Raw genomic sequence first — 16671 nt, forward strand, 5'->3', positions numbered from 1 at the left:
AACCAAAAGAGCCAAATTCTACAACAGTATTCGTAGAGTTATGTATGTTTGAGAGTTCTAAAAAATATACCAACGGCAAAGAGCTGCGTTTCGCGAGCCGTACTTTATCGCTTGTTGAGTTAACCAATCAGACTCAGACAGCCAAGCTCATTAGACGTTCAGTAACAAGGCACACGTTATTTTGACCGAATGTGGTTATTGCGATTAAAAAGATAAACAAGATGAAGCTGCTTTGGAGAAGAAGAAGAAGAAGAAGAAGAAGAAGAAGAAGAAGAAAAGAAGGATAATATAGGGAACATAATTATATTATCACGCTCTTTATGTAACACCACTTTTATACAGCTAAAACACATTTATTTGAACGATCGTACCGGTGCAGTAACCCTGCAAGATGCTTTTCTACTCTCGCGCAGTGCTTTCGAGCAGGGTGCCCTCTCGCGATGTCCATATGATGATGGTGAAAAATGAAAGTAGTTTCTTTCGTCTGTGATCCTTCGCCATTGTAGCGAAGGAAGTCATACAGTCAAGGCCACACTACTGCTGCTGCACATCGCACGAGATCTTGATGGTTATATTTTATATTCGGTTTAGTTTAAATGTAGTTCAGTGCATAGAAGTGAGTGCGACGAATGTTGGCAACTGAAATATGCATGGTAGTTGAATAATGTTAGAAAATTGATCAGTTAGGATGGGCTAGCCAATCGATCGAGCATTGAATGAGTCAGTTGCAGTTGCATAGCATTGCTTAGGTGAAAATCAAACCGAGCCCTGTCTTTCGATCGGATTATGTGCAATTTAGTTAAACATTCGTCACGTTCCGTGACTTCGGTGGGGTGATTGTGTTGAATTGTGGACAATATAAGCGTAACCAATCAGCTTGCAGTGCGCAGACATTTACATAACCTTTTTGGGCGATCGGCGGTAGGTGACGAATTTCCTCGCTAGTTCCATGAAGCGCTTTTTTGCGTACCGCAAGCAGCACTAGTAGTGCTTGTACAACCGGTTGTGAAATTGTAATTTCATTGATCACTAATCCGTAACTGTCTTTCCAAACATTGGAGATATTAAGTAGGGTTGGAAATAATCGATCTTCAGTTCTGCAAGTGCGGCAACTTCCTCGTGAGTTTGATTGATACACGCTGATTCGACAGCCTCCCTCGAAACAGTTTGAAGGTAACGTGAGTGTTCGGGTCGTGTGTGTCCGGGTTCGATTCATTTCTCTTTCAACCACTCGCCTGATTGTGCGCATTTACACCAAAAGCGATAGTTTGTTCTACTAATTTACGGTGTTTTTAGGGCACCAGATCGATTCGGAAAAAGTGTTGACTGAGTATTTAAACAAGGTGACTTTAGATATATGATCTCTCAAAAAACTCTTAAAACAAGCTTAAAAATTGCATTAGATTAGTGCATTTGTAGTGTTAGTGTAGTTATCAGTGAGCACGAAATCTCGCGAATGTTATAAGTTTGGTTTGAACTGGTTCGATCGCGTCAGTGTGCCCCGAACTGAAAGCGGTCACATAAACTTTCTTTATAATTTTCATAAACATTGACCGATACTGTGTTGGAGTGAGATTTGAGGCCATGGAAAGGAGGTGCTGTGGATGTAGGTTTTTGCTGTGGTTTGACCAAACTCGATACATATGTGAGTGGAAAAGTGTGTCACGACAACAAAATCATTTCAATTTGCGAATCGTTTGAACATGTGTGTATTCATGATGGTGGATATAATAATTTGAGTGTGAATTAATGAATACTTTTCATATCAAATGTGAAAAGCTCCAAGACTATAAGACACATATAAAACAACATGAACCGATTATACCTCCACCATTAACGCGATATTGCTTAATTGCTTTGCTGAAGTGGAGGTAGTTTACTTTGAGCTTCACTTCCTTTTGTAAAGTGTACAAAATATTTACAATATTTTACATTGAATTTGTTTTCATGTTTTGTTTAGAAATTCACCAATTAATGGTCGGAACCGCGTGAGATTGTTTTTAATAACCTGTTATGCGTTTTTAATGAGACCGCTGAAGCTTTCTACGTTCACACATGTCCACGCAATCACTGCTGACACCAGATAAGCGAGAAAGCCTTTCACTGCAATGCACTTTTCAAGCGGATATGCCCATTTAGCATAAGAAACGTCTGGCGTTAATATAAACAGGCTGCCTAGGGCACTGTATGCGCCACTGTCAGGGTTAAACACAAGTTCGTATCATTGCTCTTTTCCGTTGCCGCCGGTGGGACATACTGGCCGATTCGAACAGTACATCCTGTGGCACTGCTAGTGGGTACCGCTATTCCCAACAGGTTGGATTTGAATAATGCAGCTGGAAAGCGCTCCGATCGGCTCCATTTATCTAATGAAGATTATCAAAAACAGAGTCACGAAGTAGGCAAAGCAAAGTGTTAGAAATCGTGGCCCTAAAATATGTGCTATCCAGCATGGCTAGGAGCGTTAGATCCGGCCTGTCACTCGAGTCCTCCTATTCACACGTTAGCAAGACGCAAAGGGTCGCCAATTAGAGATATCACTCTTTGGTGTTCCTTTCGTTATATCATAAGCGGCTGTTAAAGGGAGTGAAGCTTGTCTATAGGCCCCTGATACGCTATTCTTGGTATACTGTTGTTTTTTTCACTCTCGTTTTTCTACAAAAAGATAGTTGTAAGCTGCTACTGTACACTGATTCATGTATCTTAGGGAGAAAACATTGAGGCAAGCACCGGTGTAGTGCGAATGTGAAGATAGCGAAGACGATCGAGCAAAACAGTGAACGGTCGAATGAAAGTGAAAAAGAAGAAACCAAACGTTTATCCGTCCATCATATGCAGCAAATGCTAGGAGCTTAGGTGGCTGGTGTCGCTGAGCCGGACCGTGTGCGGTTCATCCGTCGTGTTGCAGTGTGGTGAAGGCGGATGCGGACCAAACTGATGTTAAATAATGTTCCCCGAGCTAACGTCGTGCCTTGCCGAGAGCAGAAGAAAGTGAAATGAGATTATGAATCGTGTAAACATGGACCAGGGCAATAACGCGTAAGTGAAACGTTGAGTGAAAGATAAAGAAGTAAAAAAAGCACACTCATTCAGTTTGCAAAGGCGCAGATTACTACAGCTGGTGAACTGTTCGCAGGTGTTGTTGAATATAAATACACGCATGTTTTAGACGAACGGTGCTCCGAGAAAACATTAAAGAGGAGTAAACAGCGTGTGAACTGAAGTGGAAAGTGATTTTATTCTCTCAACAATGTACACCAAAATGATTGCGAGAAGCAGATTCCTCGTTGGATCTATAGTAACCGCATTAGTTCTTGCTGGATATGTAGCCGAAGCAAAGGGAAGCACACACTGGAATGATACGGAAATTATTAGCCGGCAAGGACGGTTTCTGTTTGACACATTATTTGGACTAAACACGGCTGCTTTTTCACTTGACGATGATGACGACCTGACCAACAATCAGGTGAAGAGCTGTGATTGTGGTAAGTGTCGTCGAAACAGTTTCCCAGCAGGTCCATAAAAAGACAATCTTTTGTGAAATCTCGACAATATTAGCACAACATTTATATTCTAGTTCTTCGACAATATTAACACAAAATTGATATTCTAATTACCTAATATATACAATCCAACATAAATCAAAGCTGACCTTTTGGAATACTCTTTATCGTTTCGTTAATCGTTCAGCCAAAAAGTAATGAACAATTAGGGTTATATCAAAGCATACATTAAGACCAAATGTTCAATGCTCATTTTACATGTTGTATTTTAGTGTAGGTTTTAGTAATTATTTAAACAAATTAAAGAATCTATTACATAATATAATATAATTTATTTATTTTAGTGTTCAAAACACATTATTTTACTCAAATTACACTGAACACTGTCCAGTATAGTTTATAATTTTTATAAAATACAAATATAATATTTATCACATGGTATCTACGAGTATTTCATGTTAAATTCGGTTTGTTGATTCGGTGTTACTAATTGAAGAATTAGTTAGCATTTGGCCGGACAGGTAAAAAAAATTGAGCAATGTAATAAAAGCTTGGTTAAATTAATGTGTTGAAATGTTTATGAATGTGTGGTTTTTCGTATTCTATTTCATTTATATAACATTTTTCGATATTTGTGATAAACACGCACACCTCATTTCAATTAATTGAACCTCAATTTAAATTCAAATACGTTCGGTTTAAATTCGTTTCTTTCTCGTGCTTTGCGGATTGCATACCTGTCGGGCTGAAACAATTGACAGCATGTACTAAATTTCAAAGCAACTGACATGCTAACTGCTAACTTACTTCTCTTTTTTCAGAATGTGGAGCAGCTAATCAAGAAATTCGAATTGTAGGAGGACGGCCCACTGGAGTGAATCAATATCCTTGGCTGGCACGCCTAGTTTACGACGGTCAGTTTCATTGTGGAGCATCACTTCTCACAAAAGATTACGTTTTAACTGCGGCACATTGTGTTCGAAGGTGGGTATATCTGTTCATAGTGGTACATGTATGTGACTGTTAAACAACTTTGATATTCGAATTTTCGTTTCAGACTCAAGCGCAACAAGATCCGTGTAATTCTGGGTGATTACGATCAATTCGTAGCTTCTGAGACTCCTGCAATAATGCGGGCAGTCACCGCAATCATCAGGCACCGGAGCTTCGATCAAAACTCCTACAATCACGACATCGCGCTTCTGAAGCTGCGCAAGCCTGTGGAGTTCACCAAAACCATACGTCCGGTTTGTTTACCCAAGGAACGCAGTGAGCCGGCTGGTCAGTTGGGCACAGTTGTGGGCTGGGGACGAACTTCGGAAGGTGGCACACTTCCAGCGTTAGTCCAACACGTGGATGTACCGATCTTGACACTCGACCAGTGTCGAAGCATGAAATATCGTGCATCTCGTATAACGTCGAATATGGTTAGTATGAACGAAGGTTTGCAAATCCGCAAAATAAGAGGAATGTAAAATTTGTTAATGTTTTTTCGTACGGTTCTGGTTACAGTTATGCGCCGGTAAAGGCAAACAGGACTCATGCCAAGGTGACTCCGGTGGGCCTCTGCTAGTACGAAATGGTGATAAGCACGAAATTGTTGGGATTGTGTCATGGGGCGTTGGATGCGGCCGGGCCGGCTACCCTGGAGTGTACACCCGTGTGGCGCGTTACTTGCCCTGGCTGCGTGCAAATCTGGACGATACTTGTCTCTGCTCGAAGTGATATTAGAAGAGAAAGATAAACAATGTAAATAAAGCGCGAATACTACTATTCAACTGACAATGCCACCGACAACAGACATTGAAATCAAGTGTACCGAATGGGGCTATTACTTCCCAGCGTTAGAAGAGATGTAAACAAATGAGAAGAAAGGTTGTCCCATTTTCCTCCCCGCATTGCATGCAGAGGGTGATAATTTGATCGATTTACCAAGCGACACAGAATGTTAGCACAAATTGGGACAAGTGCGTGGTTCCAACAATTTTCCTGCGTGAACTGTTTTATGTTCGTGCGAAACAAAGCAACGTAAACATAGCAAAAAGGCACCTGCCACTGATGTCGGCACACTGAGTGACGGAAAAACAAAGCAACGATTAAATGAAATGAGAGCATAAACTGTGTGGCACTGAGAGAGATCCACTGGGTCGGTATGAAAGGTATGAAAGAAATTTTCTCACGAATCGCATGCAGAGATCTGCGAGGAATGTTTTACACGTACAGCGCAGTGAAACATGGAGGAGGATCCGAAACGATCGCATCAGGCTCATTATCGCACATAAACCATCATAATTGAATCATTGTCGCTGAGAATGGATTGGAGAGTATCAACTAGAGAGTCTTTTGCCAGAAAACTTTCTTTAAGATTTATAGATATTAGAATAGTTACTGGTATTTATCACAGAAGATGAAACTGTATCAATTCCAGTAGCATATGCAGAGCTGCTTGTACCGGTGATATTGGTTAAATTGGTTTATGATATAATTTTCAATCTTTAAAAAAAATCACCCAACAAAGGGCCGAAAGCACGTACAGATATATGAGTTTCCGGATACAACTTCGGACCATTGTAAATGTTTAATTATTTTAATCTTAATAAAGTGCGCATGTAACTTGATTGATCTGAATTGACCACAAAACCGTGGAGTAATAAATCAAGTGTTAAAAGCTATCATCACGATAACTGTACCATCGTATCAGTCTATTTGGTCTTCTCTATACATATAGTACCAAAGCAGCAATAGTGTCGTATCATTATTAGAGTGTTTTCGTATAATTCGTATAATTAGAACATTTAAAAAACATATATTTAGTTCTTGCTACATCAGGACTATCCAGATGGGAACTTAATGTGGCCTTTACTGACAGATCACAAATTACCTTTTACTTAATGCTCTAAACTACTTCCTCTGCACTTATATGACAATTTCATCATCATTTGTATGTGATTATTGTTACCATACTATCTGTTTTACTATTTTACACATAAAAGTAACAATCTTGAAATCATAGAACAGAAAGAACGTCTTTTTATGTTGCTCTTTACTTTATTTATTTATTTTTTATAATTATTGCTTTAATTTTTATAATTTGTTTATATAATAACTGTCTAAGTTACATAAGTAAAGTTTGTATATTTTTCGTACATTTAATCGTATGTCCTCCCTTCTATGCCGTGTAGGGATGAGCTTTCACTCGACACTCCAACGGTTGGTCAAAGATCAAATTGTCTTATAAGGTCTAGAGGTAACGTTCTCAAGATAGAACGTCTGTCCCGAAAGAGAGAGAGAGAGAAAGAGAGAGAGAGGAGAAGAAGTGACGCGTTGTGCATTTGTTTACCTTTGCCTGTGCGTCTGGTGGGGAAGTATGGCAAGATCAGGTTGCTTGTGTCTTTCTACTCTTCTGTAGATGTGTTCGCTCCTTGCTTCGTTCTCCCAAAGGTTGTAAAGACGAACGAGATGCTGAATGTGTTGTAGGATCATCCAAAGCCCCCGCTATTACTGCCCCGTCCGCTCGCGATTTCCGCCCACTTTGGAGGGACCGAGAAGAAGCTCAAAAAGAAGCGAACAAGTGTCGGAGAAAGCCGACCCGATGCGTCGTGGAAGCATATCCCAAAAGCACAACCCGAACGCTGATCATTTCAGTCAGTGACCGCGGGCAAAGCAGACGTTGCTTGCAGAGAGTTTGGCGTTTCCCGGTTCTGTTCGCTTCCTCAGCAGCGACTTACCAGCACCGTTTTTTTCATAAACGATCGTCACCCGTCAGTGAGTGCTCGGGAGAGTAAACGCAACGGAGTTGCTGTTTGAATAATTACAGCAGAAGCCATACATTAGTGAACCAATTTCCAGTGCAGATGATCTAAGATCTCTAAGCTAAATTTGTGTGTGAGTCGATGGGAAAATATCCAACGCAAAACAATTAGCCAACAAGTGGGGAATGCATTAGTGCGGGTGAAAATGTGCAACTTTAGCGTATCGGTGGTAAATTCGGTTCGTCTGCAGAGCTAATCTGCGCGCTAATGCTGTAGTGTTGGCGAAGCTTTGCGGAAGCCGGAACAAAAGAAACCCAACCAAAGTTTAAGTGAACTTCTGCCGGCAGTGGAAAGAATTGACGTGAGAACAAGCGTGCGAAGAAAATTGTTAAAATTAGAACGAATAGCGAGCTGTGAGTTGCGGATAACGCTGAATACGAAGAGAATGGAAGTGAGCAATTTAGCACGGAGCATAATCAATTTGCGCATTAACATGATGCTGGAGGTTCCGCTGTTGATGCTGCTGATGGTGGGGCTCTTGGCAGGTGATGCGTCCGGGAAGCTGCAAGCTCAGGGCAAATATGAGATGCTAGCGACACCGAACAAGAATACGGACGAGCGGAGCATTGTCGACAATATGAAGATGATATTTGGTGGGGGCAGTAACCGTGCTCCAATCCATGATACACCCTCCAGTGCTTGTAGCTGCCGTAAGTAGTGCAATTTGTAGGAATAACACGTGAAAATACAATTTATATGCTTCGTGGGAACTATACACTCGAGTTACATTTGTCCTTCATAATAACGTTTTGAAGGAATTATTTTATATCAGATACTGTTCATCATAAAAAAAAACGCAATTCTTTTCATACATTACCGGAATATTATTACTCAAAGATAGTTAAAAATTTCGATACTTTTTATTCATTGATTGGCTACAGAAATGAATTCAATTCATTTTATGTTAGGCTTAAGGTTTTGATTTTATGTTTCAAATCAACGACCATTATTTAATCTTCTTTCAAATATGTAAGAAATACACTTCAAATAAAAATGTTGTTTAACATCAAAGGGTACACGGTGATAGCTTTGACATTCTCTCAGCTCTCAGTAAAATGCAGCTTTGCATTTTGGAAGCGCTAATGAAATGTGCATACAACGTCTGGACCAGCACAAGACTGCTCACATTTATACAATGATGAAGTATCCACTTCCTTCCGATGATCTCAATATTGCGAATCCACTGCAGGTCCACCATCAGAAGAAACAGGGTTGAAGCAGAAACGACTCATTCACGTATGCACCCATTAGCAACCGAAAACAAAGCAGTGTGTGGTGGCAGTAAATGTGACCATTGATATTTGCATTTTGTGTGGTTTCGGCTGTTTTTTTTTGTTGTTGCAAAATATTCCGTATGTTTCCGATGAAAGGCTTACGGTGCTTATCCGAAAACAGAAACTTTAATCCTATGGACAGATTCAAATTTCCGGCACAGCGAAAAGGAAATATAAGGTGTGAGGGTGAAAGTGTTTCCTTGGCCCCGACTTGGCGCCTGCCTTTGCATGGAACATCCTGCCAATGGGATGAAGATTAACTTTACGACTGGATCGCGGGGGGATTTTTTGAGTTCGATGAACGTTTGGAATGTGTACGATACAGTGCCACCCAAACATGGAAGTCTTTGGAGGTGTTTGGGCGTGCTTGACCGGTGTGGGAGGTGAAATAAGATTTTGGATCTCGTTTAAAGTGGATGACCGTTTTATTAGCTCACGGCAGAACGAGGAACGAAAAACGCAATCGAACCGCTGGTGTTGAGTATAGTTATTATTACTGGAGGAAATCTGTAATCTGTCCACAGCCTCAAACTGATGAAATTAAAATTTTGATTGATTCACGGTAGGAAATCATTTCACTCACCATCTGGCGCTGCTGCTGCACCCCCAGCTAGAAAGGTTAATTCGAGCCGGACGGACCATGGACGGGAAGTGGTCACGAATGAGGGTAAAAATTACCGTGTCCTCACGCTCACGTGTTCCCAATTCGAGGGTTTCCTGGGCCACCCGTGGAACGACAACGCAGCATTGCACTCGCGTTTCGAAATATTGATAGAAAGCTGATCGATGATCGAATCGATTGGTTACAGACCATTCAGCAGCATCCTCCTAGTGTGTAAGTGTAACGGAAAGAAAAGGTTCGAAATACAAAAAAAAGGAAACGACTCAACACATGACCTACCAACATACCCTACGGTGGTCTGAAGTGTTGATGGTGGACCACAGTTAGGTGGAGTGGCTCGATTGAAGGTTGCGTGTATTTTGTTTTGATGAAGAGTTTTACCCTCCGTCGACTGCACAGCCACGGTATCGCGGTCGAAGGTTTGATACGATCTTGTAAGAAAATGTAACGAGCCAAGCGGGAACGAAGCGGGTGTCGGAATGCTCAAGTGAGCCATCCGCTGACAACCATCAAACCGGCTATGCCGCCACATATCGCGGCCTCGATCGACAACTGTTGCGGGGCTAGTCGATTAAATCGCGTTTCCCTGCATTTACGGTAACGGTTACGGTAATTCCTGGTCCAACGGTTCAAATCAGCGAGATGGAGCGTTCTTTTTTACTGACGGTGGCGTGCCGATAGTGAATGATTGTGTGACACGCACGCCCGCCAGTGAATGCAATTATAGCAAACAGACGTGCTTGCAAGTGTTTGATGCACACTAACGCTTTTCCCCTTTTCCCCTTTTCGTTTGCGCTGTACAGGATGTGGCGAGCGGAACGATGCCTCGAGGATCGTTGGCGGCCAGGCGACCGGCGTGAACGAGTTTCCCTGGATGGCGCGATTAAGTTACTTCAATCGGTTCTACTGTGGCGGCATGCTCATCAACGACCGATACGTTCTTACGGCGGCGCACTGCGTTAAAGGGTAAGCGAGAAGGTGTCTCCACGCTGGCTGGTCACATCGCCATTGCCGCCTATGCTTGCTGCAATTGATTGATGCGTGATCGTGTTGCCTTTCCTCGTTGCAGCTTTATGTGGTTCATGATCAAGGTAACGTTCGGTGAGCATAACCGGTGCGACGACTCTGTGCGCCCGGAAACACGCTTCGTGCTGAGAGCGATCGCGCAGAAGTTCAGCTTCTTAAACTTCGACAACGACATCGCACTGTTACGGCTGAACGACCGCGTGCCCATAACGGACTTCATTCGCCCGATCTGCCTGCCATCCGATCCAAGTAAGCTCGAATTGAATGTGGCACACACACACACACACATACCGTCGTTGTGCCATGAAGATACACGCAAAGTAAGCTGATCTTGAAACATTGGCGAACCAAACTGGCTAATGGGAAGCGCAAATACGTTGCTCCCCAAATGTGACCTCCTTTTGGGCGGGCCTTCCTTGCCTTGCCCAGAGGCTTTCTTCTCGTGGTGCTTTCGTTCACTTTTATGTTTTTTTTGTTTTTCTCTGTTTGCGATCCGATCGGGCAGGTAACGCGTACGTCGGCACAAATGGAACGGCCACCGGCTGGGGCACGCTGAAGGAGGACGGCAAACCGTCCTGCATCCTGCAGGAGGTGGAAGTGCCCGTCCTCTCGAACGAGGTGTGCAGTACACAAACCAACTACACGGCATCCATGATCACGGACAACATGCTGTGCGCCGGCTATCTGGGTGTGGGCGAGAAAGACTCGTGCCAGGGAGATTCCGGTGGTCCGCTGATCGCGGAACGAGAGGACAAACGCTACGAGCTGATCGGGGTGGTGTCGTGGGGCAATGGTTGCGCCCGGCCCTACTATCCCGGCGTGTACACGCGGGTGACACGCTACCTCGACTGGATACGCGAGAACTCCAAGGACGGATGCTTCTGCAGCGAGTGAGCCAAACCTGCCTGCACCAGGGATGCAAAGTCGGTCGTAACGGTGTGTGATGTGATGGAATCGAGCCGGTTGGCGAAAAGTGGTAGAAAATAAGATCAAGCTCTAGGAAGTATAACGCGATAATTAATCTATCTAGCATGTAGGACAGTCCGAACCACGGCGAACGGTGCTGGACAATGCATACTGCAGTCGACCGGTCGCCGTTTCTTTCCCTTCTGCCCTAAAGCAAAGTCACCTACACACGGGGGCCGGCGGAGCGCCCTAGAGAAACCGTAACGTAACCCGCACTGCCATGGTTTCCTCGTTGGCCGATTTAGTTTCTCCACTGCGTCACTGAAGATACCGTTAAACTGGCCGTGGCCGGAATTTTAAAACGGTAGACATTAATAAACAATGTGAAGATAAGCGGCGAAAAAAACAAGATGCCTCGAAAACGTTACAAAAAGCCTCATCCGCGACGGCGCGATGTACGTTCACCATATTCCGCTTTCGTTGATGTCGGAGCTTTGGTGCGTACAAGAAGCCGTCATCACAGCTTTTTTTGTGCATTCTAGTGCAAGAGTTCGCACATAAGCGCTCATTTTCCCACCGCTGGCCATTCGAAAGTGGGGGACAAACTTATTTTATGAATAGAACCGGCGCTAGCTCAGCGATGATTGGTGGTAGTCGCTCTTGCGTAGATAGCGTGATACATTCATTCATTGGCACTTTCTTTAATTCGATTTAAATTAAGATTCAGCTCGCGTTTCCATCCCTTGTGTGAGTGGCTAATGGCAACATGGGCAACAATATACTGTGAATATACTGAAATTCTTTTCCTTAGCTGAGCTGAATTACTTCGCTCCGTTACACATTTTCTACTACTTCAGAATGACGTACATCACAAAGGTGGCTTCTGATGAATATATGCCGTTACGATATCGGTGGCACAATATTGTACGGTGTATTTTTAAAGTTAACTAAAATATAAATTAATGTTATTGAAGGTATGAAACAACCTTCGACAAATAAGTGTAAAATAATAAAATATAATATTTTATCTCGATGTAACTACACGCATTGGTCTTATTTGGTTTAGTTTGAGTAGATGCTATTTATAGAAAAGAGTAGTTGTTACAACGTAGTGTCATTTATTGAACGAAATCAGTGAGCATCTCAAGGTATGCTAATAATATTGATGATTGCATGGCCTCCGGGAGGAAATTAAAGTTATCATGCTTCTTTTCTTCCCAAACTTTCAACGTCATCTAAAAATGTCAGCTCGATACTATGGAATGTTCCCGACTGTGCGATAAAGCTCAAAGCACTCAATTTTGCTTTCTAGAATCCTTGGTGAGTATTACAATATCGAACATAATAAAAATAAGTGTGACTAGTTTCACTTCCAGAAATGGTCGTTCAAAGTCACTACGACTCAGAGCCATAAAGTAACCATCATCTAGGAATATGCGAAATAAAGACGACAGCAGTGTTCGTCTTTCTTTATCATAATGAATTTGTATTTTTATATTTCATAGAAGATGTTGTTCAATTTAGATATTTTTGTAGTTGCATAACGTTACATTATGCAGTTACATTATTTACGCAGTATGTAAAAATTACTCACAGACAGTAGTTAAAAGCTATAAATGATATGATCATACGCATAACACAAAATTTAACCCAAAAGTAGCTTCAAGATCGTTCAACTGTTCAATGCGGAAATTTTGTTTGTTTCGTTACTTGTAGTAATAAACTGATATAAAACAAAAACATTTTTTATGCCTTTCTTCAGGTACGACTTGTTGAAAAGAGAGGATCAATTGGGAGAAACATTACCGGTAACCGGATTCGGTAAGAATGTTACATTATGGGGTCGGAAGACGACCGGTTTTGTGTTGGTCATTGATTGGAACATTAGAGCAGTGACGGAAAAATGTAGAGAAAGAATATTATTCCCCAATGCCAGGCGGGCTACGATGCTAAACGGCAACTGGGTCAACGGCATCGACACACTTCAGCGGGTACTGTTTGCTAACAACGCGTTTTGCGCGTGAGAGGTTAACGTGGTGCTGAACCACATCGTGTGTACTCCTCCGCTGTGTTCTACATTTATCTGTTCTGCTTTAAATCTTTTCATTAGTGGCTTGTTTATTAGAATTTATTCCTATCTACTCACCAACAGCGTATGGCCATTGGTCGTTCATCGCAGTGGCATTATACAGATAGTTAGAGTAGTTAAGCTATTAACTATGACAAAATGAAAATAAGTGCATGCTAACCCATAACATTATGAATTTAATCACAAATCTTCCTGTCGTAATCAATAAAGTATGCGTACTTTGTGTGAATTGCCAAAAGCACAAATCAAAACCTGGAACAGTTTCAGGTATTACAAGAGGTATTAAGTGTGCGTAACGGATACCAATTGCCGAAAACATTTCTTTTTTTTTTCGAATAGGACCGACTCATAATGGTAGCGTATTTTACGACATTAAACCCAATTTCAACCTAGTTGAAAACAAATTAAGCCCATGCTCGGGACTCTATTCATTGGAATCGTGTATTCAAGAGCAGTTCAAACTCGCTAGACACATTATTCGTACTATTAGCTTCCGTGTAGCGAGTGGTGATATAAATATAAAGTATTGCGAATAGAACATAATCCCAATTATTCGTCCCTATTGGTATAAGGTGGTTATGATATGTGTTTGTTGGTGTTTTTTAAAAGGTGTTTTTGTGCGCTACATAGTTTAGCAATCAAGTGTAAATAATAAAAACGCTTATCTAGCCGTGTTTTCTTTTCAGTTGTGCATTGCTTGCAATCCTGGCTGCCCGAGCAATGTGCTTTAAGTTCCACTGCCAAGTTACGGAATGCTACGTGTCCAGTCTGATCCCTGAACTAGAGGGAATATACGTGCTTAGTTACATACCGCAAACAATAAAAAAATTAACATTTGACAACCTACGCATGGACAGCGTTGGTCCTTATGTACTGTACAAAGTTCCCGCAACAGTGCAAACGTTAACCATAATAAGTTCTCCGGCAATGAAACATCTCCACATACCGAGCAACTTGTCGGCTTCTGAGTTGTACATAACACGTACTGGTATCAATTCGGTTCACTTTGAAGAAAATATCTCATTAAATACGGTAATAATTTCACCTTGTGGATTAGAACAACTACCATTCACTTTAGGGAATTTAAAAAAACTAGCCTTTTTCCGAATCAGCAACTCCCAAATACAGGTACTGTATATTCAACAGTTGCGACTTGCCAAGAGTGTTGAAAAGCTGATGGTAGTAAGAAGCCGCATACACACCATCATAATTGATTCCCCTGAAAGATGTTGCGATCGATTAGATGAGCTAGATTTGCAAAAAAATTTACTTACAAGTATCGATTTTGCGACATTTGATCCTCTCCACCGGTTGCGAGTGCTTATTTTAGCGGACAACAGCATAGAGATGCTGGTGGGAAGTCCAAGCAACTCCGCGTTAGAATACCTGGTTTTGACAAACAATCACATAAAGCATATAGCTTTTTGCGGTTGGAATCCACTACCGAGCCTTATTTCAGTTAATCTTAAAAATAATAGATTGGCAAAGGAACCTAGCTGTTTGGAGAATTTGAGCACCAATACCACCGTATATGTTACACTTTATGGAGGGACGATGGAAAAGTTTGTTGAGCTGAAAAATCGCTCTCAGTCAAAACTAAGGTTTTGTTTGACTTTTTTCCCTTGTGAGTGACCAAGCAGTGATCATAAAAATATAATAGTTTTCTTCAATTAAGAAAAAAACATAAGTTATTGGAATTATGTTTTCATACACATAAATTGTTGATCAGGAAATTGTTATGAAAACTGAATGATTTAAATTTGTGGTATTCAGGCAGGCTGTAGAAATACAACTGAAATAAATGAATTAAAGGAAATGATTTGAATGGTATTTTTGACACTCATCACTCATTCATACCTGGAGAATATAAATTACACAACTCTGAACATTCCCATCATACTCCACATATACTCATGCAATAGAGTGGACTGATCTCACGCCTGTTGTAAGTCACACTTGGAGAAGTGAGAATGTTAAAAAGTTATATCACATGGTGTTTATGTAATTTCCCCACGAATATCACTATACCATAAAAAAGCTGTATTAATATTCGAGAAGATCTTCAATATTAAAAATAATGTCAAGAGTAACATAACAAAAACCTTAAAGCCATTTTTTAAAATAGGCCTTTGGCAATGCTGAATGGAAAGGTAAAATATGCGATGGAACAGATACATCAGGCTTGCACTATTCTTCCGATGCCCTAATGAAGTACCAGCAGCTCAAACGAAACGAAGGTAAAGAAAACTAGAAATGTTTAGCTAAGACTCTGTTTTTTAAGCTATAAAGACACCACTGCCGATGCAGGGTGTATCATTAAACGCACAATCACTATCTTCTCAAGTACCGCTGTTGCATCGGCAGTGCCAAGAGGAAGCAATAGTAAACCGGTATGACTAGAGCTGCATTATCATTGGTGGCTGGATGGACGGTGAGTGGTAATGAACTTGAAGAAATGGTTCCAAGTGGCACTCCCATTTACATAAATAGTGATTTATATCTCTGTCGTGGCAACCGGTGCTCCTAGCTCATCCACATCAGTTAACAACGAGTCAATACATTCCCATGTGCTGGACTGTAGAAAGGGATCAACAACATTTCTTATGTCACTGGAATGTCGTGTTACGACTTGTCTTCGTTTTGACGCAATGATGAAGCGGTTCCTACGGAATACATCCGGCAGTACAGCGCACAATGTCCCATCTTTGCGACGTCTTTACTGCTGGTGAGTTTCACGCCAAAGGATGGCTCGTACGCTCGGTGAGGTTATGGGTGCAAAGCACTTGCGGAACGATGTGGCAATGCTAACACCATTCACAAGGGATAGCTAGCGCTAATTATTATACAAACTAAGACGCACCCAATTAGTCATTTTCGAAACGGTAATCAAGCTACAGGCCTATGTAGTCAAAAGCTCCTAGAGCCAAATCTAAGTGCCTTGCTGTCTTGTCTGTAGACGCATCCTTTCATTCGTTCATACTTATTTGTACTATTTTTAAAGTGATATACGAGTTTAGTGTAGGAAAAATACTGTTGAAATTATTTCTGACTACCAAACAGGCTAGGTGCGTGGTTTTGGATAGCTAGGTGCGTGGTTTTGGCTAGCTTTGGTGCGTAACATCATTTGTTTATGATCATATGAAAAGAACAGTTTATGAAATGAAAAATATTACCTAGAATTAAGATTTAGAAACATTATATAGAACGGTCCGTATAGACTGATAGTCGGCCAACTGTATGGTTGAAAGAGCAAAATACTATATAAAAACACACTCGTAGGGTTCTACGTGGAAAGCCAAATTGAGTGACTAGCTTACAAACTTGTGCCAATTCTTTGAATCGTTAAAATATAAAGTAGGCGTATCTAGCTCGCGTCAAAATTTTCCGAACACTTTCTCGAGCGATCGAGTTTGAACCCCTTTCTAAATAGAGTGTTAAA

The 16671-nt window shown here is 41.5% G+C and overlaps 2 protein-coding genes across 2 annotated transcripts; both read left to right on the forward strand.

The window, feature by feature from the left end:
- The first annotated feature begins 499 nt into the window (after positions 1-499).
- Positions 500-12181, forward strand: LOC4576898 (uncharacterized). The gene is made up of 9 exons (XM_313875.3): positions 500-653; positions 2666-3485; positions 4325-4487; positions 4561-4930; positions 5016-5224; positions 7529-7965; positions 10015-10177; positions 10281-10486; positions 10743-12181. Exons 2-9 carry the CDS (start codon positions 3251-3253, stop codon positions 11129-11131), a joined length of 2172 nt encoding a protein of 723 aa, XP_313875.3. The 5' UTR covers positions 500-653; positions 2666-3250; the 3' UTR covers positions 11132-12181.
- Positions 12182-12286: 105 nt separating this feature from the next.
- LOC11176038 (uncharacterized) lies at positions 12287-16671 on the forward strand. Its single transcript, XM_061644318.1, has 2 exons — positions 12287-13841; positions 13919-16671. The coding sequence occupies exons 1-2, from the start codon at positions 13816-13818 to the stop codon at positions 14862-14864; spliced, it is 972 nt and encodes a 323-aa protein (XP_061500302.1). The 5' UTR covers positions 12287-13815; the 3' UTR covers positions 14865-16671.

Source organism: Anopheles gambiae, chromosome 2 (genome assembly GCF_943734735.2).
Source record: "Anopheles gambiae chromosome 2, idAnoGambNW_F1_1, whole genome shotgun sequence".
NCBI lineage: Eukaryota > Metazoa > Arthropoda > Insecta > Diptera > Culicidae > Anopheles > Anopheles gambiae.